At 37.8% G+C, this 24,510-nt stretch overlaps 1 protein-coding gene and 1 pseudogene across 8 annotated transcripts in view; one reads left to right on the top strand and one right to left on the bottom strand.

Moving 5' to 3' along the window:
- MEIS2 (Meis homeobox 2) overlaps positions 1-24,510 on the bottom strand; it is a 223,319-nt gene that overhangs the window by 67,090 nt on the left and 131,719 nt on the right. For all 8 annotated transcript variants that reach the window (XM_027553484.1, XM_027553486.1, XM_027553489.1 and 5 more), the window contains one exon: positions 3,481-3,557. In XM_027553484.1, the coding sequence (XP_027409285.1) occupies positions 3,481-3,557 (77 nt within the window). The remainder of the gene's footprint in view (positions 1-3,480; positions 3,558-24,510) is intronic.
- Positions 10,077-10,230, top strand: LOC113900560 (annotated as a pseudogene).

Below are 24,510 nucleotides of genomic sequence, written 5' to 3' on the forward strand. Positions count from 1 at the left end.
TGGGGTCTGGCTCCAGAGTCTGATTACCCACTACGCTATATTACCTACCAACATTTAATGAATATTCAGTCATAGTATATCACGTTTGCTTCTTCATGGTGAGTAACTTATTCAGACTGAGGATATTCATTTTTTTGCTTTTCTTCTCTCCTATGCACACACTTTGGGGATTTCACAGTTGAGGTGACTCTCCCCTAACTGAACAGTCTAGAAAGCCAATCTCACCATAGTACTTGTGATGAGCTTTGGCAGTGAAGTGCATACATACACTGAAGATCGGGTTATCATCAATTTTTTAAAAAAGTCTTAGTTAGATGACTGATTATTAATAGATTTCTGATGACTAATTGTAGGAAAAAATGACTTAGTGTCAAACTCCACTCTTTTCCTGAAATCACATTTTGATTTGGTGGTATCATCAATTTGCACACTCCCTACTGTAAATACACAGGAAAAGCCCATTAAGATTATTCTTAACACTAGCTGCTAAGATAGAACAATCTTTAATTCCCTTTATTATCTCCTAAACTTCCTTTTTGCTTATTTGTTCTGAAATTACTGACCGATCTTAACAGGTCTGTTTTTATTGCTTATTGCTCTCATCAAGTGCGTGGAGCCATGTCCTATTGCTTATTACTACAGAGGTTATTTTACAGCGATACTTAACTACCCTGACCTTGCTAGGCCTTTCTATTTTAAGGGGTAAGTGAGAAGCAGAACTGAAGCAGGTCTTCCATGATTTTCCGATGTGAATGCTTTCTACACTATTCAAATTCTTTTAGTATAGGCATCAGAACACACTAGTCTGAAGTTTTGGCCTCAATCAGAGAAGTGGGTATTATTTCCTAGCAGAGTTGACTAAATGAGGTTTAGAACTGCTTGCTGATCCCTGTTCTTTTTTTTCCCTTTTCTGAGAGCTCTCAGGGCCTGGAGAAATAGTTTACAGCCTACTCTTCTCATCTCTTTTAGTTATCACTTGGCACTTAAGAACAGTGATTATGAAGCCTTTTGTAATGAGTTCGGATAGCTTTCTCTGTTTTAAAGATGATACCACCAAGACATTGGACAGTTTCAGAATGTACTGTATAGTGGCTGGTGTTCTCTTTTACATTTCTTTTTGAGATCCACCAAAATACGGTCCCTGTGTGAAACTCCTGGTAGTCTTTTAGAAGTATCTGCTGTATTATCCTCACAGTCACACCTTATTATCAAAGTTATGGTAGCTGTTAGCTAAGAATTAGACCTCAGGGCAGGATTAGAGGGTTTTTCAGAGGGAAGTGTGAAAATTAGGGAGATAGAATTATTTTGTAAAGATGTAGGTGTCAACACTGATGCCATATTATGGGAAGTATGCAGTGTGATAGACTGTCACATTCTAACCCTTGGCATTCTGCGGCAAACAAGGCTCAAATAATAGAGAAACAAGAAACCCAAGCTATCACACCACAGAACTCCTCGTCCATGCCCTGGGGCTTAATGGAATTCAGAAAATAAGGGGTGCTCTCTCCAGGTTCCAACTGGGTGTCTAATTGTGAGAAACGCTCATCTTCAGATATGACTGTAGCATCTTCACTCTTCAAGTGTAATGACTACATCAAAAAGTACAGGGAGTGGATGAGAAGGAGCAGTACTTTCAAAAAGAGCAAGATCAAATGTCAAAGTCAAATATCCATGTAGCAATAGGTCCTTTTTTTCCCCAAACTCCCGTCACAACCACCCTCAACTTGTTCCAAACTTATAAAAATTATGATTTTAAAGCAACATTCACTGCATTAAGATCCACTGTATACAAGGTAGCTCAGCTTGGTGATTAGTACGATGATTATAAAAAAAACATGCAGGGCAAATAAGTCTTCAACCATCAACACAGAGTGCATTTATTTTATTGTTTTAGACTTCTGATAGCTTGTCCTAGGAACATAAATGAGAATATATATATGTTGACATATACGTATCTACTCTATGAGGCTCCTATCAACGTGGAATCACATACACATCTCTGTCTGGAGATTACAGCCTTTATTCCAAGTTTTTGGTCTAAAGGGTATCTTTAAATGTACATAGTTCCAATCTTCAGTAGAAAATTAAAGTGAATTCAAGTCTGTATTGTCCATCCTTTCTTTCTGCCTTTCTTTTCAGGTTAGCAGTTTATTTCTGCATTAATCACCCTGACAGAAGCAAGGCAACTCAATTTTCTGCTTCTGTAGGTAGGCACATCACTTTCTGTACAGCACTAGGCATGAAAAGGGCTGCAGCTAAGCTTTGGTTACTGGTGTAATTGAAATGCTATCCACACTATAGGGTGCATTAAAGCCAGATAACGGCAGTTCCTGTGGCCAATTTAAGTAGCTTGACTTCCCTGGGAAAAAAAAAAAAATTGCCTGACAGATAAGGCAGACAAACTGGCTAATTCTCCAAGCATGTCTCTCATTGTGATCCTAGAAAAATGAGAAAAAAATGAATCACAGAACCACAAAATCAATTGACCCTCGGGTAGCTCATCAGGCAGCGAGCCTGATAAACCTAAAAGCTTTGTTAATGTCTGCCTGCCTGTATCCCACAGATAGAGCACTTTGTAAATGAACCTGCTTTGATAAATATATTAAGGAAAGCTGTGAATAAAGGCAGAGACTTCTCATTTGTAAATACAACCTCTGCTACATGGAATTAGAATGATAAAATGGAGTTCCATGTAATTAAGTTTGTATAAGGCCTGAAATCCGTGCAAATACTTTCCCTGAATTTTGAAAGAGAACTGTCAGTTCAATTAATCTGAACATCACCCCAAGAATGTACTGAACAAAATTAAGCTGCTGATAAAACCTGGGCCAGTATTTTGATAAGTAATTCCTATATCATTTCTTGGCCACTGTGATCATTTTATTTAATCCTCTGCCCCTCCTTTTCCTCAGTTACCCTCTAAGCCATATACAAAGAGTGATGTCCCATGCACCTCCACGGCAGTAATCGGCCAAACGTCAGAGCTAAAAGTGGGTAAATCTTTGGTTTTTCTTACCCTGTGTTCAAAAACACAAAAAAACTTGGGTAAATAAATTTCTGTTAGGATTGCATCTCCATCACCCTAAAAAGCCTAGACAAACCTTCCAGAACCGATAACTTCAAATGACAACTGCACCAAAATACCCAGAGTAACTACTTTAAATGGGAGTGACTTAAACTGAATTTGCTCTGCTCAATTCAAGAATTTTAAAGCATCAGAGACGGGGAAAGTGAGGTGGAGAGAAAGAGCAAGAGAAGAGAAAAGGAAAGAAAGAGGGAGGGAGAGAGAGAAAAAGGATATATCTCATCAAAACCATTTACCTCGTTACCTCTTCCTCTCCCTATGCACCACGTTCACACCTCAAGGTAGAAACACAGGAGTTATCCTCCTCAATCCCATTTGTTTCAGAAACAAAAAGCAATGATTGAGCAATCTTATCTTAGCCACAGGAGAAAGACATTGATTTGGGGGTCACTCACCAGTTGTTTACTTGGAGAATTGTAAGTCCTGTGTCTTGAGCTAACTGTTTCTTCTGCTCTTCGGAAGGGTACGGATGCTAATGAAAAAACAAATGTTTTGAAAGATGTATCAGAAGTTAAGAAAGAGTCACTTACGTCTATGAATGAAACCACTGTTTGTGATTTCTTTAGTCTATGACTTGATTTTCCTAATCGCAGCCTTTTAATCACACGTAGGGGAAAATGTGGGCAGAGACAAGAATCCAAAAATCTGCCCATGCGGCCCGGTTCCCACCATGCTGTGGAGGCCAGCAGCACAAAGCCAGCAGCGTTGCAAGTGTTCAGTTTCCTCAGTCAATCAGGGATGCACAGCACTTGGGTGAAGGGTCTGAATTTTGTTGTCTACAGTCACTTCATGTACGCTAAGGGAGCTAGTTTCAGGACCGTTTTACTTCCTAGAAAACCTCTGTGCGGCCCTTCTCCTATGTTTCCTTTGTAAGATGGCTCAATATAATCATTATTTCCTGGTTAATCTAAGATTATTGACAGTCAAAGTTTGGAAAGTAAGATTGTACATAATCACAACTATACTTGGAAGCCATGGCAACTGCTTCAGTTACAGCAGAGTTCACTGACAGTTATTTATGTTGACTCCTTTAAAGGACAGTGGAAGCTTCTTTCATTTTTCCTGGTTGCTGCTCCGGGTTAAGAGGGTCACATACAATGACCACACATCACAAGGAGTCAATTATGGGAAGGCTTCACACAGAAATTTTACATTTTACCCTCAAGTGTGGCAATAAGAGAATGAAGCCATAGGTTTCAGTGTTTTTTAATTCTTTACGTCACAGCACAACTCACCAACGTTTATAACAAACCATCCTCCCATCATCAAACCCCTTTCCTCTCTCATTCTGAAATCAGGTTGTTACTTTAGATTTATGCATTTACTCTGAGACACCCTATTGGCATATACATAATTATAAAATGTATCTGTTAAATAGGTCCCTACTCTAAATTCACTGGCTTTTTTTAAACAGAAAAGCAAACTTTTATACAGCATGTCAAAGTCGTTTCTAAACTGGAAAGCCTTCAGGAATAAATATTTCTCATCAATGTTATTAAAGGGTGACATTAGGTACAACAAAGTATTCCATTCATAGCATTCTAATCATTCCAGTGTTTGAGAGCGAATGTTTTTCACTCATCTAAGATTTTATTCTTCAGGTATTTCATCTTCCATAATAGCGTGCATTATCCAAAATGTGCACAATTACTTATTAGCAAACCCAAATGCCATTAGGTTAAACAAAATCCCCTGTATTGCAAAAGGGGTTAACTAGATTTGTATTAATATAGAAGCCAGGCTTTTAATATTCTGCAAATGTTAACAAAGAAAGATGATAATGTTGAGTTAATATGGGTTAAGCATAAAATGAAAATAAATTTTTCTGATTGCGAGGTGTTGACATTTTTTTGGCTAGGGCCTCCAGCCTGTTCCTGAAAGCTGTGTAATTACAGAAGGCTTTTCCCCTCCTTCCCCCTCCTGCTTCAAGCCTACCCACATTAGTAATGACCCCTTCACTGCTTCAAAAACCACTAATGGTCTTCAGCACGGGCAAGAAAAATGAACAGGATAAATTGGAATCCACAGTCAGTAATTTGCATCCTATGAGGCAGCTTTGGCCACTCACACTCATTCCTGGCCATCAATCGTTGCCTGTCAGGTGCTGCACTCTGCCACCATGACAGATACTCCTCCTAACACTCTGATTCGTCCAAACAATGTAATTGTCCTCTATTCTCCTTTTGGTAATGGAGATAATGAATGGCTGCACAAACAAGAAGGACTGCTCATCACAGATGCCGGGAGTGGCTTCAAACTGGTAAAGACCTAGGGTACAAATTTTAATTGACTGACAACACTGGTTGGAGGGAAAATGACCAAAAAGATCCCCAAATCCTTCTTGTCGTGGTATTTTCCTGCCAAACTCAAGGGAGAAGCACCCTCTGACTTTTTATTCCTCTAAGATTTTGAAAGCCTACTAGGTTTATAGGTTATTTACCCAATGGAAATCAATTCTGCAAATAAAAATGAAAACACGGCCTCATCACAAGGATGTATAGATCTGCATTGGTAATGCTGTCCAGTGTGCTGTTTCTTCATGCTGTGTTTTCTTTTTTCTCTTTTGGTGTGTGTGTTCAGTCTTGCTCACCATTGCGATGTTTTTGTCAAAGACAGTTCTGACAAAATGTGGGCTGTAATGCGTGTGTGTGTGTGTGTGTGTGTGTGTGTGTGTGTGAAAGAAGCAGAGGCAGAGACACACACATACATGTGCACATGCACAGAGAAGGTTCAGATGAAATAAAGATTTAGGATGTTAAGGTGGTAGAAAAATAGAAAGGTAAAGTTAGTTACAGTCAGTTCCTTCAAGCAGGACTGCACATTCAGATGGAATAATAAGAATTCTTCCCAGTGTTTTATTAGAAATTTAGTCAATGACCACAGAATTACATAAATAGTGCATTATATCTTGGGAATCCCTGAACTGTACTTTCACTATGAAAGCAGTTGCAAATTCTGTCCACAATTATTAAAAAAAATTGGGACCTTACGAAAATTCACCTTGCACAGATGGCTTTTTTTTTCTTTAATTAATGGGAAGACCATAATAACTTTAACTTATTTAAATAACATTCTGTGGTTTTGAACATTCGTGATTCTATGCCCCTTTTATACATGGAGTGGACTGTTTATCTGAAAGTGTTCTGGCAGTCGGCCACTGTATTTCTAAAATTAAAAAAGGGACGGAAAACAATCAGCTTTCAGAGGAATTGGAACCATGGCAATGTGTTTTGGATTAATTTACAAATATATGTATATATTTAAAGCCAAACTGTGGAACTAGAGAATTTCTACTACATGGTCTGTCATATGCATTCTTCTACTTTATTAGAACAGACATCATATTGAAATAATAAACATGGGAAGCCTTCACTTCTTCTTTGATGTGTATTGCTAAATGTCTGACCGGCTCAAATTTAAAATAAACTTTGGTATGTTTGCACTTGAAACTGGAAGTAGACCACAAGCAATAATTTGTTGTCAGTTTCCATATTCTTGGAATAAGGCTATAGTTTAGTCTGCTCACTGATGGGGGCCAACCCACACTGGTCCAGTGGCCCAGAGGTGGCTCAACTTACTCATAAGAACACACATTGTAACATAATAGCAATGATGATGATTCCCTTCATCAAGAAAGAACCAGCATAGGTCAAAGTTTTTCACATCCCCAAATAATTTTAAAGCCACTGTTGAATACAAGTGACTCACAAAGATTCTCTTATTTTGAATATCAGCTGACAACTGTTCAAAAAGCTAATAAGACACGTATGGCTTATGACTCAATGTAGATAGAAATTTTTTTAAATTGCCTTTTTTCTAAAGACTCATTCGAATGTGAGATGTATCTGTATCCCAGATACTGACCTTAGACTTTTTTTTCCACCTCCTTTTTGGGGTTAACCTGGTTGATCAAGTACATGCAAATAGATCTACAATATAAATTTATCACTGAAACAGTTCTTGGGTGAAATCACTTAATAATATTCTTTTGTGGTTAATCCTTGTCCATTTTTGTCCAAACTGGAACAAAATTTTGTTCAAATTTATCACAATCTTTATTCCATGTTGAAAGGATTTGTACTAATGTTTTAGAAAACTTCAAGTGATATTTTTAACCATCTTATGAATTAAAAGTACACAATAAATTAATTATCAAATGGATCAGAGTTAAATAAAACACGAAGTTCTCACAAAAATGTTTCCCCCACATACAGCAGAGTGAAAAAAGGAAACCGTAGAACGTGTATCTTCAACTTTTGTAAAATAGATAAATAGCTAAATAAATACATTAATTAAATACACACATCAATGCTTGTCATATAAGAAAAACATCTGTAAAAATACACACTGAATAACGGTTTATGTTGTGTAGGGCCTGGGGTGCAGACTTTTACTTTCTGTTTATATAGTCCTATATCGTCTGCATGTATACTGCTGGAAACAATTTTTTAAAATCAAATATTAATTAAAAAATGGCAATTTATTGTAATTAACTTATACACTCCATTTTAGAAAACTTTATTCTATTTATTTATTTATTTCTGGCTGTGCTGGTTCTTCGTTGCTGGGCAGGCTTTCTCTAGGTGTGATAAGTGGGGATTACTCATTGTTGCAGTACACAGACTTCTCACTGTGGTGGCTTCTCCTACTGCAGAGCACGAGCTCGAGAGTGCTTGGGCTTCAGTAGCTGTGCTTCCCGGGCCCTAGAGCACAGGCTCAATACTTGTGGCACCCAGGCTCAGTTATTCTGTGGCACGTGGAGTCTTCCCAGACCAGGGATCGCACCCATGTCTCTTGCATTGGCAGGTGGATTCTTTACCACTGAGCCACCAGGGAAGCCCCTATACTCCATTTTTCTTTTTTTCAAAAACATGCTAATTCAACTTTTTATACAGTTAGATATTCTCTTTTGTTATTCATTGGATTTTTTAAAAGAAGGGCATGTCAAGAATCAATCATTAAGGTTACTTTCCTATCCTATGAGTTTGACTCACTGGTCTATAAAGTTTACTAGATAAGTTCTTTAAGGAACAATGTGCAGTTTGTCAGGTTTCTTCCATAATGGCTGTAATACAGCCATGGAGACAAATGATCAAATAATTTGTTGGGCAGGTTCTTAGTTTGAGCAAAAACTTGGAAACTGGTCTTATGATTACCACTTCCTTTTCCTCAATTCTTACCCCTCTTGCCGCTCACCCCACCCCCACCCCGACCAAAATACAACCTCTTTTATAGAGTTAATTCAGGTCACCTTGAGTTTAATGATGATGCTCATAGATGAAACCCTCTAAGCAATTTCTCTAATGGGGACAATGAAACTGCATTGGGTATACAGGTATATATCACTTATTGCTCTAGGACCAGGCTTACTGAACTGATACAAGTTGGTGCTAAAGATCTAACTCCTGAATAAATAAATGCCTTTTTGTGGAATATCAAACTTATTCAATGACCATTAATTTAATTTATCTTAAGTAAACAGAAATTCTGATGTCATGATTAGAACGTATAACAAAATGAAATCTCAAGATGAAACCAGAAGCAAGATATTTAAAAACCATCACATCCTCATAGCTGGATGTAATCTGCTTTCTGCTAGGTTCATATAGTGATTTACTTAGCACTTATAGCTTTTAGCCCTTCCTTGTCACGTCTTATTTATACACTTTGACTAGGTACAACTTTCTGAGAGTAAAGCCTTAGATTTTCTAAACTTTTGTATTTCTCCCCTAACTCCCAACTCTGGCTCAATGTCTCTTTCACTAGAAAGAGTGAAAAAAAAAAAAAGATATAAGTTCTTATTTAAGCTTTGTCAGTAGTTCTGCCACCTTGAACAAGACTGGGACTGAGTCTCTGTAATGGCAAATGTACATGCCTTATGAAATATCTATGGAGGTTATAATAATAAAGTCTCTGATGGTTAATTCTGAACCTCACTGACTCTCTCTCTCTTATACACATACACACTCTTCTCCTCTCCTCTCAAGTTATCTGAGCTTCTTATCACTACCTCAGGATGCAGTAAAAAGCCTTTGCTCTTCCACTACAAAGCTAAGGTCAAATTTCTACCAGAACCACTTCTACATGAGACGTGATGTATCTCTTGCTTTGTGTTACTATTTGTAAATCTGCATTTTCTGGGTATCTTATCCTTATCCTAGTTCTTGAGATCATAACCACAAAATATTGAGGCAAAAAGGTCTTTAAACAGAACCCTGTCCTGCAACCTAACTTATGTAGATAAGGAAACCAAGAGGCACACTCCTGGCCACAGAAACAGGAAACGCTGGGATAACCACCTGTTCTCCTGACATTTAGCGGAGGGCTTTCCCACTCTAACATTAAAGTTTTTCACTGAAGTAACTTTCCCCCTTTCTCTTGATAAAAGCGCCTTGATTTTCCTTCAGAGATGTGCTTGGGGGTGGCTCACGGACCCAGGCTTAGCCAATCAACATAACTAGTCATCCTGGCTGCTTTGAAGATGGAAGCCAAGTTGAGCTTAATGGGAGTCAGTTAGGACTGTCTGTCAAAGGTGTTCTTTTGTCACTGGGGTTACTAAGTCAGTAGAATCTGTGTCGAGTTGCCATCAGGCCATTGTTGCCACCAAATGGAGACAGGCTGATGGAGGATGAAGAGCGCACAGACAAAAGCAGAGCCAGAAGCTATGAAGAATAGATTCATGCACATTTCTGCCCTTGGATCCAGCTTTATCTAAATCCAGCCACCCTTTACCTTTCAGCTACTTGAGCCAGTTTATACATGTGGCACATTTTAGATTATCAGAAATTTTCTCAGTTTACTCCCTATCTCCCTCTAGCTAAAAATGATTGTTTATTTTTTCTTTTAAAGAGAAGAATGATGATGAGGCAAAAGAGCGAAGGCAGGGTTGGGGGGAGAAGAAGAGGTGAACCATTTTGCTTTGACCTCGATCTAGACTCTGATCGAACAAGGCAAAAATCTTGAGGATTTGGGATTTTCTAAAAAGTTGATCAGCTTTGTGCACTGGGAGTATTGTACCAATGAAGTTTATCCAAGGTGTGATTATTGCTAATTAAAAAGTTGATCAGTGTTGTGATCCTAATAGATTAAAAAAATCACCTAACTTGGAAGACAGAGGTTTAAACATGCAATGTATATGGAACTGTGAAAAATTTATATCTTTTTTTCTAATTTGAAAAGCAAAGTACAATGTAGAATTTTTATAATGACCATACAGAGAGTAAATTTCAGTACGTTTCTTTGTGGAAAATTGAAACTCTTAAGGGAAACAAATATAAATTCATCAAAATACCCAAGAAACACATTTAGACACAAAAACCATACAGAGAACTAAGGCTTTGATAATGAAAAATGCCACAAAAGTTGTTACAATCATCTGGCTAATTTAGAATTATTGGATTTAAGTAAAATTCCAAGATGCTAAAGGAGAGTGTATTTCAAATGTTGTGTGATTACAACATTCCCTTCCATTTCCATGATTCTGGCCTGTCCATCAAGGTCAGTCCAAACACTAGGTCCCCTGGAAAGTCTTCCCTAGCCTTGAGTAGTCACCTTCCCCCAAAATTCCACAGTGCTTTCTCTCCTCTCATCCACATTATCTTTTATGTATATATGTGTTCTTGTGTTATAGCCCTCACTGGACTGCAAATCATTTGAGGACAAGGTTTAAGCCTTTAACCTTGAACTCTCTATAGCACTTAGAATATTTCCTACAGAATAGGTAGTCAATACGTACATATTTGTGAATGCATTATTTCTGAAACTGACACTTTTCTATTAGAAAGGACTGACGGTGCCATATATATGATACATAAAAATTCAGATAAAAATGGTAAGATTCAGTCATTTAACTGTTTTACCGACACAATATTTGGATATTTGAAAACATCTACTGAATTTTTCCCTTTTCATCCAGATGTTTGGTGTCATAGAAACCCAGATTCCAGATTTAAATGTTAGCTGTGTGTGTTTTTTTTTTTAATCTCAGATGTATATTTGAGAGGAAGAAAATGTGGCTATTTCAGGAGATTCATTTCCACTTGAGTTCATGTGGAAGTAAACAGATTAAATTATAATAATCACATCTTTTAAAATTCAGAAAAGGTTTGAGAGATTTTAATAATAGCCAGATCCTAAGAGATTAACATGTTTGGTTGATATTTAGAGCCACAGTAGGAAGGCCTCATTAAAACGAGCAAAGAGAAAAGCACATGCTCTTTTGTAGATAAGCTAAAGGAATACTGAATGAGCCTGATGGATTATCATACAGAGATTTTAAATGTATTATCATCAAGATATAGGTAAAATAAAAGAATGGAGAAGGAATTTTTCATGAAACCAAAGTTAAGGACAAAGGAAAAAAGTGTCTTAGGACTAAGGAGAAACACTTTTTTGCATCTGCAAAGGGAAATGTTACATATACATGTATTGCAGTGATACAAAGGGAGTTCATATGGGCAGAAGCAATGAAATTAGATGATGGTCAGAAACCATCTACACTCATTCCACTTCTAAACTTCCAAAAAAACATAAAAACATATTATAAAAACACATTAGAAAACATTTGCAGATAGTAGTCAGGATTTTAAGTGCAACGAATATAATTATTTTCCTATTGACTGAGATTTTAAAGCTGAGCAGTCTTATTTTGAAAATAACAGCAATATATTCCTAAGGCTAGAGAAAGATAATTTTTATTTAACATTTGTTAGGATGCTCCCATGAGCTGCTTGACCATGCGTGTTATGCTGCCTACATGGCTAATGGGTAATCTTACCAAATGAGCCAAAGGCCACAAATAAGGCCCTGACTCATTTAACAGTCATTTCACATTTCCACACTACGACCAAATTAATATTTTATGGGGCTACTCAGTTCTACAGCCAGACCACTTTTCCAAAAAATTGAATTTCGTGCTTATTTATTTTATGGATCATTTGTTGAAATAGATTTCAAAACAGGCTTTGGGTATTTAGATTTTTCAGTGAACTGCAAAAACAAAACTTACAGACTCAGAGTTTTAGGAGTAGAAGTCAGAAATCATTTAATACAAACTTTCTCAGTTTATGTCTAATGAAACTCAGGCTGCAGTGAAGTGGCTTGCCCTAAACTTGGTTGGCCTCCTCCTTTTTAAAAGATGTCCCTGACTTCCTCAGAGAGAACAAATTTCATACTTATATAACCCCAAAGAACATTTCTTACAGAACATCTTATTTCTACCTAGGAATCATGAATACCAGTAGCCAGATTTTACCCTGTAAATTACTTAATTCTTGTATCCCATATATTCCCATGTAATCCTATTTTTCTTCATTAGCCACACTGCATTGTAAATATTTACTTATTTGTCAGTTTCTCCTATTGCACTCTGTGCTCCTTGAAAGCAGGGACTGACTATCCATACTTTATTTCCAGAATCTAGTTCACTGCTTAGCATGCCATGGTATCAATACGTGCATGTAGAATTAATCAAATTTTAGAATGCAAACAAGTGAATTTTTTGCATCCTAAAAATACTATTTTGAAAAAAGAGAAAAGGAAGTTGGTTGAGTTGAAAGCTAGATAGCAAATGAGAAGGGAGATTTAAGGAAGGAGACACTCAACAAGGCAGATAACACCAACCACTCACTCACGTCAAACAGTGAAATAGTGAAAAATCAGCTCTTATTTAAAACAAAAGTATAACTTCATAACATAGAGTACTAAGTAGAAATTGGCAAATTCAGATGGTGCCACTAAGGAACTATGGAAAAGAAATAAGTACATAGGACTTTTCACTAACATTTAATTTCTTCTTGTTAAAAAGGCTAAGGAGTTGCTTTAAAGATATATATATCTAGACCACTTAGATACTTGTAACTAATCTTATGACAACAATCCTACTGAACAGGCCCAGACACAGTGGCATATGAGACTGAATTAGAAAAAAAAGTTAGCTTAGCTCTTAACTTGGGACTTCTCTGGTGGTTTAGTGGCTAAGACTCCACGCTCCCAATGCAAGGGCCCTGGGTTTGATCCCTGGTCAGGGAACTAAATTCCACATGCTGCAACTAAGAGTTCACTTGTTGCAACTAAGAACTGGCGCCAAATAAATACATATATAAAAATAAAAATACTTTTTAAAATCCATTAGATTTCTTTAGTAACGTGAAAAAAGTCTGGATAAAAAATTGTAGGGTAAATATTAAAGAATTATGGAGCAAATTTACAAGGAATAATAAACAATTCCAGTATATTTAGTCCAATTTCATTTGCATGGACCATGCTATAAATAATTTTGTCTGATTTACTTTACAATGCACTGAAAGTCTTACTTGACAAGAGAAAGCTAACATGGATTTAAAGAGGAAGAAATTGTTTAAAGAAACCAAGGGTTATCTCTTTTTCAAAAAGGTTATTATCTCTAGAGTAAGCAATGGAAATGTTGTGGATATTATCTTCTTTGCTCATCTCAGAGTACAGGATAAGAGAATGGGGTTAATGATAAGCTAAAAAGTCATAAGAAGGAAGTAGCTATAAACTGATGACTTCTTGTGATGCACAGTGGGGTGGTTAAAAAGAAAACTTTAGTAGTGACTGAGCATTTCTTGTACAATCTTACAGAGGTATTAATCAGAGTGGCTATGATGAAATAGAACTCCTTAATGAGAGGTAATTCTTTGATTTTACAGTTCACCAAGATAAAAATTATAAGGTTTTAAACACTAGCATTAGGAAATTGGTTGAGAGGTTTCTCATCGGCTTCTTTTTCTAATATACACAGAGCTTTTTTTTTGCATGTAAATGAGCATGGGATACAATTATTTACTTAGAGATACACTCTTTAAAAAGAGAAGTGAGTTAAAAGAAAAACTTGTCTTTTAAAAAATTATAGCTCCATGTTCTCCAAATGTTTTGGAATTTATCTGACTTTTAAAACTATGGGAGAAAGACCATTATCGGTCTGTCTAGGAATTACAAAAATATAAGCCAAAGATATTACCCAATTGTTTACCTTAGTTATGCACCATACTAGTAAATAAAGAAATCAATTGGTACCATAACAAAAACATGCCTAACTGAGCCATCAAAAAAGGTCAGTTAGCAGTATTTATTTTGGAATTCCCCACAGTTTTATCTTATCAATTTGTTTTTCCTTCCCTTTTTAAGCGCAGTCTGTTTAGTGAAAGCTAACTACAGCAAGATGGAGACAGAACAAGGTACCACCACATGTATCTATGATAATGGACCCACCTGCCAGTGTAAGATACACAGGACACTCGGGTTTGATCCCGAGGTCGGGAAGATCCTTGGAGAAGAAAATGGCACCCCACTGCAGTATTCCTCCCTGGAAAGTTCCATGGACAGAGGAGTCTGACAGGCTACAGTCTATGGAGTCACAAAGAGTCGGACACGACTGAGCACAAGCAGCCCAATGTGCATATAATGGCCCCATTAACCATTCTACTCAAGCTGTAGAACACGCAGATACTCAACATAAAGGGTGTTTCTAAGGAGATGAAAAAAACACCAGTTTGTGAGTTTCTAATTTGTATTTAGAGCAAATGAATTCATCTGTAAGTAGATGAATGTCTACTTCAAAATGTCTTTTGAACATACCTTTGACTATTATTTTGCCAACAAAGGTCCATCTAGTCAAGGCTATGGTTTTTCCAGTGGTCATGTATGGATGTGAAAGTTGGACTGTGAAGAAGGCTGAGCGCCGAAGAATTGATGCTTTTGAACTGTGGTGTTGGAGAAGACTCTTGAGAGTCCCTTGGACTGCAAGGAGATCCAACCAGTCCATTCTGAAGGAGATCAGCCCTGGGAGTTCTTTGGAAGGAACGATGCTGAAGCTGAAACTCCAGTACTTTGGCCACCTCATGCGAAGAGTTGACTCATTGGAGAAGACTCTGATGCTGGGAGGGATTGGGGGCAGGAGGAGAAGGGGACGACAGAGGATGAGATGGCTGGACAGCATTACTGACTCGATGGATGTGAGTCTGAGTGAACTCTGGGAGTTGGTGATGGACAGGGAGGCCTGGCGTGCTGTGATTCATGGGGTCACAAAGAGTTGGACATGACTGAGCAACTGAATTAACTGAACTGATGACCATGTATAGGCCACCTCATGCGAAGAGTTGACTCATTGGAAAAGACCCCGATGCTGGGAGGGATTGGGGGCAGGAGGAGAAGGGGACAACAGAAGATGAGATGGCTAGATGGCACCACCGACTTGATGGACATGAGTTTGAGTGAACTCTGGGAGTTGGTGATGGACAGGGAGGCCTGGCGTGCTGCAATTCATGGGGTCACAAAGAGTCGGACATGACTGAGTGACTGAACTGAACTGAACTGATGACTATGTATCTTCTGGTAATTATGTATATAAGATCATAAACTAATCCATGTTGTAAGCAAAGAAAATGAAAAAATATATGCACTTAAAAATATATCTATGACTCTGAATATCTTTTGACTAAACATTTACTCATTCAAGGTAAAAGTGATCAAATATTGAAATAACAAACCATTTGATAGTATTTAATCTTTTTAATTTTTTTTAAGCATTTAACCTTTCACCATGATAATTAAATGCTATGCTAAATACATCAAAATAAATTTAAAATGTATGGACTAATATACAGAAACAGAAATTAAAAGTTTCATGTAAAATAATAAGGGTATATGCTAGAATATATTTAGAGTATACTTAAATATTAGCGTGTGGCTATTTTCTTTCTAATTTGCATAGCAAACCAGAAAATAGTAAGAAAAAGCTCTTCTTAACTTGGGTAGCTAAGCTGACCTTGGCAGAAAGTATTTGCATCTGCTTATCAACTTGGATAAAGGAAAGAAGAATAATAGGGGACATATTAAAAATATGAATATTTAAAATTACTGCACTGGCCATATTTTTCCAATCCATTAAGTGATAAGATTTATAGAAAACAATAGCTACTTCTTATTCCTTCTGCTTTGTATATTAGAAATTGATAGTATATTTTTACATTCTTAGAAAAAAGAATTTTATTTTTGCACAAAAGTATTTCTTACAAGGATTTAAGAAGTCCTGAAAGGGGTTGTCTCTACAAAAACTGAATGTTAAAAGGACAGATCTTTAATGTAGCTGAATTCAAGTGGTATGAAGCACTATGGCGAGCATCTGCTCTAATTAGTTGAGCATCCATTCTGATTGCTGTTGTTTGTTTGTTGCTTAGTCTCTAAGTTGCATCTAACTCTTTTGCAACCCTGTGGACTGTAGCCCATCAGGCTGCTCTATCCATGGGATTTCCCAGGCAAGAAGTGGGAAATCCCATGGAGTGGGTTGTCATTGCCTTCTTCAGCAGATCTTCCTGATCCAGAAATTGAACCCACGTCTCCTGCAGTAGCAGGCAATTTCCTTACCACTGAGCCACCTGGGAAGCCATTCTGATTGTCAGTGCCTGTTCATTTGCATATTACTTGTGACTTTTGTTCATGATGGACAGTGCCCTCTGATATTTCTGATACATGCATGGCAAGGTTTTTTTTTCCCCTTTGACCACACCATACACCATGTAGGATCTTAGTCCCATATCAAGGATTGAACTCTCATCCCCTGCTTTGGAAGTGCACTGGACTGCCGAGGAAGTCCTCATGTGTTTTATTTTTAGCAGATGAACTCAAATTTGACCCGTATTCTACCATAATACAAAAAGCATTGATATTTCAGAGTAAGGTGAGTTGATCAATTGACCATAAGGGAATAATAAAGTTTTTCATTTTAAACAAGGTATTTTGAAGTATTCAACACCATGAATATTCAGGTGTTACTGATTGAATCATATGCATTATTTAAATATTTAAATAATTTAAATACTCTTATTTGAGTAATAGGGAATATAACCTTATGCAACATAAGCTGAGTGGGTTTAGTTCTCTAAGAAGTTAGCAAAACACTTAAGGATTGCCACATGGTGAGAAATAAACCACAAATGGCCTTTAGATTCTAGTGGAAAATCATGAAGTAAAATCCAAGGTATTATTCCATGTATATTCTATGAAAGTATTGATTATGCTTTTATCTAAATAAGCACATTTTCTTAAGCAAGATAAGAGTCATTTTTAGCAAGAGGTAATAGGAGGAGTCAAAAATTATCTCAAAGAATTAACAAATGTGAACAAAAATTACCATCAACTCATGACTCTGACCCCTTATATAAGATCATTTCTTGGATTTGATCTGGATATTGAAAGAAAGTAGACTGACAAACTCTCCTTTGCACAGACCCACTTACAAATCAGCATCCATTTAGTACCAATGTTTCTAACCTGCTGGAAACTAAAGAAAAGACTTTTTCAATTCAGATGTTAGAACATTTAAAATTGTGTTCAGTGAAGGAAATACAGAAGGGGAAGAAATTCAAAAGGAAATTCAGAAAGAAATGTATTAACCCCTACTTTTTCATCTTTTCTAACCTAATCAGCCCATTTTTAAATGGCCTAGGGACACACTGGACTTCTCAGGTGGCACCAGCAGTACAGAATCTGTTGTCAATGCAGGAGACTCAAGAGACTCAGATTCAGTCTCTGGGTTGGGAAGATACCCTGGAGTAGGAAATGACAACCCACTCCAGTATTCTTGGCTGGAAAATTCCATGGGCAGAGAAGCCTGGCAGGCTGCAGTCCATGGGTCCGCAAAGAACTGGACACAACTGAGTACTAACTCACTCAGGAATATCCTCTTATAAGGAATGAATACTGTGTGCATTATTTATCATAGCGATGTTTGTACAATTCTACAAACATTGAAAACATTGATGGATAGATGCCAGGTCTTACGCTAGAAGACTTCCCTGGTGGCTTAGTGGTAAAGAATCTGCTTGCCAATGCAGGAGACACAGGATTGAACCTTAGGTCAAGAAGATCCCCTGGACAAGGATATGGCAACCTACTCCAGTATTCTTGACTGGGAAGACCCATGGACAGAGAAGCCTGGTGGGCTACAGTCCATGGGGTTGCAGAGAGTCAGACAAGACTTAGTGACTAAACAACAATAACAGCACGGACTAGAAATTTAAGAATCCTGGTGTCTGGAGGAATGGAGGAACTGTTAGAAATTGAGGTGGGTATTTTCACACTTGACTGGATATGCTCTCTTTTCTCTTCCTCAAGCTCCTAAACACATTCATCCTTTTAAGTGACTGAAATGCTAATGATGTTATTGAACTTAGAATAACTCTCTGGAGATATTCCTTTCTTTTAACTCCTTGGACATTTGGGAATACAATTCATAGTAAGTATAAATATTATAAGTTGAATTATTTCAGGACCCTGCTATTTGCTAAATTGAGTTCTTTCATAAGATAATGTTCTTACAAAGCAATTAATTCCCTCAGTGGACTAATGCTCTTCTATATTTCTTTATGAACAAGTTCAGATGTTTACAGGAAATGCCAAATTAAACATTCTGATGGACTTATTAATGAGTGCTTGGGTTTTCATCTGTGTTTTTTTCACAGCTGTATATCCAGCTTCTAGAAAAGTGCTTGCGAGACCGGTACAAGCTCAATAAATATTTGGTTAAGTGAGTAAATAAAGGAATATGTTTCCGGGCTTGACCTGAGACTGAAGTATGAAGTGTCTCATTTCAAGCGCACGTGGGAAGCAGGAGAAATATAAGTGTTTAGGCTTTTTACCTTGTCACATTCATAGTTAGAACCACCTAGCTGGGAGGAGGCACATGGCAAGGGGATGGAAGTTTCTGCATGTTACAGATTTAAAAGCAGACTCTGTCAATTTATTTACACTACTGAAAATCTGATTTTTTTTTTTCCAAAAAGGAATGATACATTTCTAGGCCCATATTGACTAAGATAAAGGGGGAAAAACCTGTAGAAAGCCCCACAGCACTTGTAACAATAGTCTAGGCTGAAGTATATGGCTGTCACACTAAGGCAGTAACACTTTCCATGATTTAAACCCTAGTGGGTAAACATTTGAATTTAAAGTGTAGATACGTTTTGGAAACACTCAGCCAACTCAGGAAACACATGTGCTATGGTGCCATCAGGTCACACTTCAGGTGGAGCCCTGGGAAATTTTTTGGAAAATACTGGTAGAAATAGATTGGAATAGAGAGAGAGAGGGTGCATAAATCCATTAGCGATTGCATTTATAGCTCTTCCCATCTGTCATTTTCAAAGCATTTTTCTAATATTAGCTGCTGAAGTTCTAAGTGCACATGGCGCACACCCATTGTCTCCTTGCACTTGGTAAAGGTAAAGAATGGAATGCAGGAAGCAGAAGCGAGTTACCATTTGTCTGTGATCCGGACAGAATGAAATGCAGGGACTTAAACCTTGTGTTCTCAATGTCTTTCCCTATGCTGAAAATCTATGAGGCCAACTATTTCCTATGAATAATTTTTGCCTTTCAACAAAATCTTCATTCTTACTCTCTACATAGATTAGAGAGAAAGCTGACAGTATGAAAACACTGCTGAAGTACCCATTATAACATAATCTATTACATTGAAGACTTGATTATACCAACTCGAGGCAAGAAAGACCAACTTAGAGAAAGAAAGAATCACGTGATGCTGGCAAGATTTAATTAATTATATGAACTCTACAGTTACCATCAAAACCATGCAACACAATGCATTTCTAAGGTATTTGTTTCAATTTGACATAAGCAAAAAGATTCTGTAGTTTAATTAAACTCATACCTCTCTACCTCTCTAGAATCTAGGTGACATTATAGAGTTTACTTATGACCAAGACAAATAAATGGTCTAAATCATTTAACAAAATTGTCTGAAGAAACAAATAGCCATAATTTAGGATGATTACACCACTAGGCCAGTTATTTTAAACTTAAAAATGGGTGCTATTTTAAACTTAAAAATGGATATATGACTCCTAGAACTAGAACATAAGATCCTTGAAGAGTAGGGATTTGAAAGAGACAATTAGGAAAATTTCACTGAATGAACTTTGCTCCTACCCAGGCTACACTTGCACTTGAGTAAGTGAGCTGGGGATCTGGAAGCTTCTTGTGGCTAATGTCTGCAACACGCTGCGATAATGACCAAGAGACTAATCGTTCAAGTGAAAAAAGGCTTGGCAAGTGCAAGGAAAAAGGAGCTTACAGTTACTCATGCAGTGAAATTTTTAAAAAAGAAAAACTTATAAAGAAATCCAGGCCATATCTCATGAGGGGAAGAAGAAACTAAAAAAATTTAAGAGACAAAGCCAGTCTATACAGATTAGAATAATATATGCACAAATCTCTGGAGAAACTCTATTATATCACAATTAATGCAGAGACTGCAATCAAGCCAGGCTAATTTCAATAGATTCCAAGTTTTGAACAGTTCCTAGACTATCCAAGTGGGAATTTGGCCAGGACGCTGGGGTTAATAATTCATTTTGAGAGAGGCTAATTCTTTGGGAGGCAGCCCACTCTGCAGGAGGAAGCATTTGGCCCATGTGAGCAAATTTGCTCTTCAAGATCACCCTCTATTAGCTCCACAAGACACTGTTTTTTGGGTGTGGGGGTGGGGGTCAGTTTACTTTCTCATGCATATAGAAATATTTATCATGTTTTCGATAATTATATATTAATATCAGATGAATGATTCAAATATATTCACGAAATGTTTGGATTCTTAAAGAATAATTTTCATGCTAACTTTCCATTACCATGATCTGAGTATAGAATTATCATTGGTGTACTGTGGCAAAATATACAAACTGTGTAATCAGATGGTTCTGGTGTTTAATCTTGGCTTCATGGATTAGGAACTGGGAAACTTTGAAAATGCTACCAAACCACGCTAGGACTCAGGTTCACCACTCATAAAATACAAAAATTAATGGTGCCTACCTCAGAGGGGTCTCATGAAGCTTAAATAAGTCACTTGTTAATTGAACAAACAGTTTTGAGTGCCAGGAACTGTTACAGCTACTGGGAATACAGTAACAAAAGAGACAAATCCCTGACCCCCATGAAACTTACATTCTGAGAGGGGACACAGGCATTAAACCAAAAATATAGCATTTGCCTGAAGGTGATAAGTTTTATGAAAAAATAAACTTCATTGAGGTTATTTCTACACCAAGATAGAAAGTGAACAGGGGAATTGATCTCTTATATAGGGTGGTCAGGGAGAGCATTTTGAGAAGGTGACATCTAAGCAGAGAAGGTCAGCGCCAGCTAGAACGCAGTGGGAGGAGCAGGAGGCCTGTGTCCTACAGCACAGAGAGGGGCGAAGTGCAAGGACAGGGCTGGAAAAGCAGCTGGTGTCGTTCACTCCAGGTGCTGCAGGTCATCTTAAAGGAACAGAGTGCTAAGATGCTGTCTGGCACATAATAATCAAACACATAACAAACTATAGCTATTTATGTATTCATATTGAGTAAAGAGTCACCAATCAGAATCCCTCATGTTTTCCATTGCTCTGCCAGGTCACTGGCAGTTTCCACATCAGTCCTGTCATCTTAACATAGCTGATTCCTAACCTCTGGTACCTTAACACATTTTAAAAGTCCAATGACAGATGAATGCATAAAGAAGATGTGGCACGTATATACAATGGAATATTATTCAGTCATAAAAAGGAATGAAATTTGGTCATTTCTAGAGATGTAGATGGACCAAGAGTCTGTCATACTGAGTGAAGTAAGTCAGACAGAGGAAAACAAATATCACGTATTAATGCATATATATGGAATCTAGAAAAATTGCACAGATGAACCTATTTCTAGGGTAGGAATAGTGATACAGACACAGAGAACAGACATGTGGACAAAGTGGGGGAAGAAGAGGGTGGAATTAACTGGGAGATTGGAACTGACATATTTATACTACCAGGTATAAAACAGACAGCTCATGGGAATGTGCTATATAGCGCAGAGAACACAGCTCAGGGCTCTGTGCTGACCTAGATGGGTGGGATGGGGCTGGTGGTGGTGGCAGGAGGCTCACGAGGGAGGGGATTCAGGTAAGCATATAGTAGATTCACTTCATTATACAGCAGAGACTAACACAACATTGTAAAGCAAGTATACTCCAATAATAAAAGAAAATGCTTGTGGACCTCACGGGGGTTTCCAAACACGAATGTTTTCTCAGATGTGTGGGGTTTTTTTATACCTTGCCTGGTAACTGGTCTTAAAAGTGATGGGTTCTTTAATTGTGAATAAAGTGATGGTGATGGTTTAGTCACTAAGTTGTGTCCGACTCTCACGACCCCATGGATTGTAGCCCATCAGGCTCCTCTGTCCACGGAATTTCCCATGCAAGAATACTTAAGTGGGTTGCCATTTCCTTCTCCTGGGGATCTTTCTGACCCAGGGATTGAACCTGGGTCTCCTGCATTGCAGGTGAATATTTTTTTTTTACCATCTGAGCCACCAAGAAAGCAGAATAAGGTGAGAGCAGGTGCAAAACGAATCTTCACCTGAGATGTGTAGTGGGAGATAAGTTAGTACAGAGTCCGTTGTGTTTCCCCAGAAACAGCAGAAATTGAGTGCTACTTCATACTGAGCTGATTTAGAAGAAAATCTTTCACTGGTTTTCAAGTCTCTGACTACAGTTCAATACAAATCACCACCAGCACCCCCACAATATACAGCATGAGTCATTCATACTCCTCCCAAAACTTGCATGGCTCCATGTCACCAATAAAACAGACTTCTGGCCTGTAGTGAAAGGCCTTTCACAATCTGGCCTCATCCCATTTTTCCAAACTTATATCCCATTACTCTATAACACACATGTAAAGCCCTAACCAAATCACACTGGCTTCTTTGTTCACTTTATTCCTATATCATTGCCATCAAAATCTTCCCATATTGTAGATATTTCAAATGTCCACCATTATTTTGGGCTTTCTTCCCATTTTATACACACAGAAGCCTATGTTTCCCAGTCCCTCTGCGTCTCTCTTTCCCAGGAATTGGGCAGGACCATATGACTAGTTCTAGACAGAGGACTGTGATTGAGGGGACCTGTGCTATTTTGGAGCTGATGAATTCACTTGCAGATGTGAACTTCCCAGGCCCTCTCTCTTGCTGCTGCAGTCATGGGGGTACTTGTTGAGACGGAGGTGCCACAAGATGCAAGGACCGTATATGCTAAACTTGCATGTGGAGGACAGTTGCTTCCGACAGTAGAATGAATGCATGGCTGAGTCTGTGTGACCAAGAGATAAATCCTCATTATGCTAAGCCACTGAGATTTTGGTGATATTTGTCAAAGCAGCATAACATAGCCTATTCTGATTGATATGCCATTCTTTAAGATCTTTGATCACCACTTTGAAGTGATTCTTGCTCTCTTTTCCAAAAAAAACTAATATGAATACATTTTTTTTTAGATGCTGGCAAATAATTGCTTTGCAGGAATAATCAGCAGCTCTAGTGAAAAGGATCTTTGATAAGCTTTGATAAGCTGGGAAATGGAGGTCAAAACGAATTTTCCAAGCCTAGAGTCTAGTGGCAGCCAAGTTTCTTGTCAAAGCTGCGAGCTACTCAGTTGAATAAAGGGCTGACAAGCTGTGTTGAGAGTTGCCTAGTAGAAGAGATGGAGAAATGAGTAAGGTTAAAAGGGAATACCTGGGGATGAGATGAGTAGAACGAGTATTTTTCAAGGGGCATGTGTGGTGTGTGATGTGACACCTCCCCATGACACTACAAATCTTCAGTAAAGCTAGAGAATTGAAAAAAATCCTTATATGGTTGGGATTCTTGAGGAAGCTGATGAAGCAGCTGAATTTGACATCACGTTTGTATAGATTTAAAACAGACTCACTTGTGTGGTCAAAGGAATCAGCTGATATCTGAGTCACACTTCATTTATATTCCTCAAGTACTTGTACTTGAGGTCTTGTACAACCTTGTGTTACAGATCCTGGGGCGGGGATGGGGGAGCGGGTGGGGTTGACTTCTCAACAAGAGAGTGAGGTCTTCAATGAAAGAAACCATATTTCACACGTCTCTTTATCCTGCACATGCGTAATTCGGAACACTATAGTAAAAGATCCCAGTAAAAATGTATCCGCTGAATAGATGACCGCCACAGATCAAAACCAGTCCTTTTTACCCTGTTTTCTCATCCTGAAATGTAAACTGGCCTGAACTTCCTCTTCTACTTTTAAGTTTTTGCTAGAGGCGGTTCAAGAATATTCTATGATATTTCTGTCATTCTAATTTGTAAGGGGTAGCATGTAATTTAGCCCCTCATCAGCACAACCTTGCTAATTAGACATTGTTGTATTTCTTCTCTTAGTCTGCACTCTTAACTGCATTTAATTATCTGAATTTTCTCAGTAGGAAAAGAAAGAACTTCCACAAAGGGTGAGAATTGGGAGGAAATGTAGATAAAAATGAATTTCACTATCTCACTTCCAGCTTATCTTCTCTGTCATCAACAGTGAAGTCCTGTTTTTGTCTCTTCAG

This window comes from Bos indicus x Bos taurus, chromosome 10, assembly GCF_003369695.1.
Source record: "Bos indicus x Bos taurus breed Angus x Brahman F1 hybrid chromosome 10, Bos_hybrid_MaternalHap_v2.0, whole genome shotgun sequence".
Lineage (NCBI taxonomy): Eukaryota > Metazoa > Chordata > Mammalia > Artiodactyla > Bovidae > Bos > Bos indicus x Bos taurus.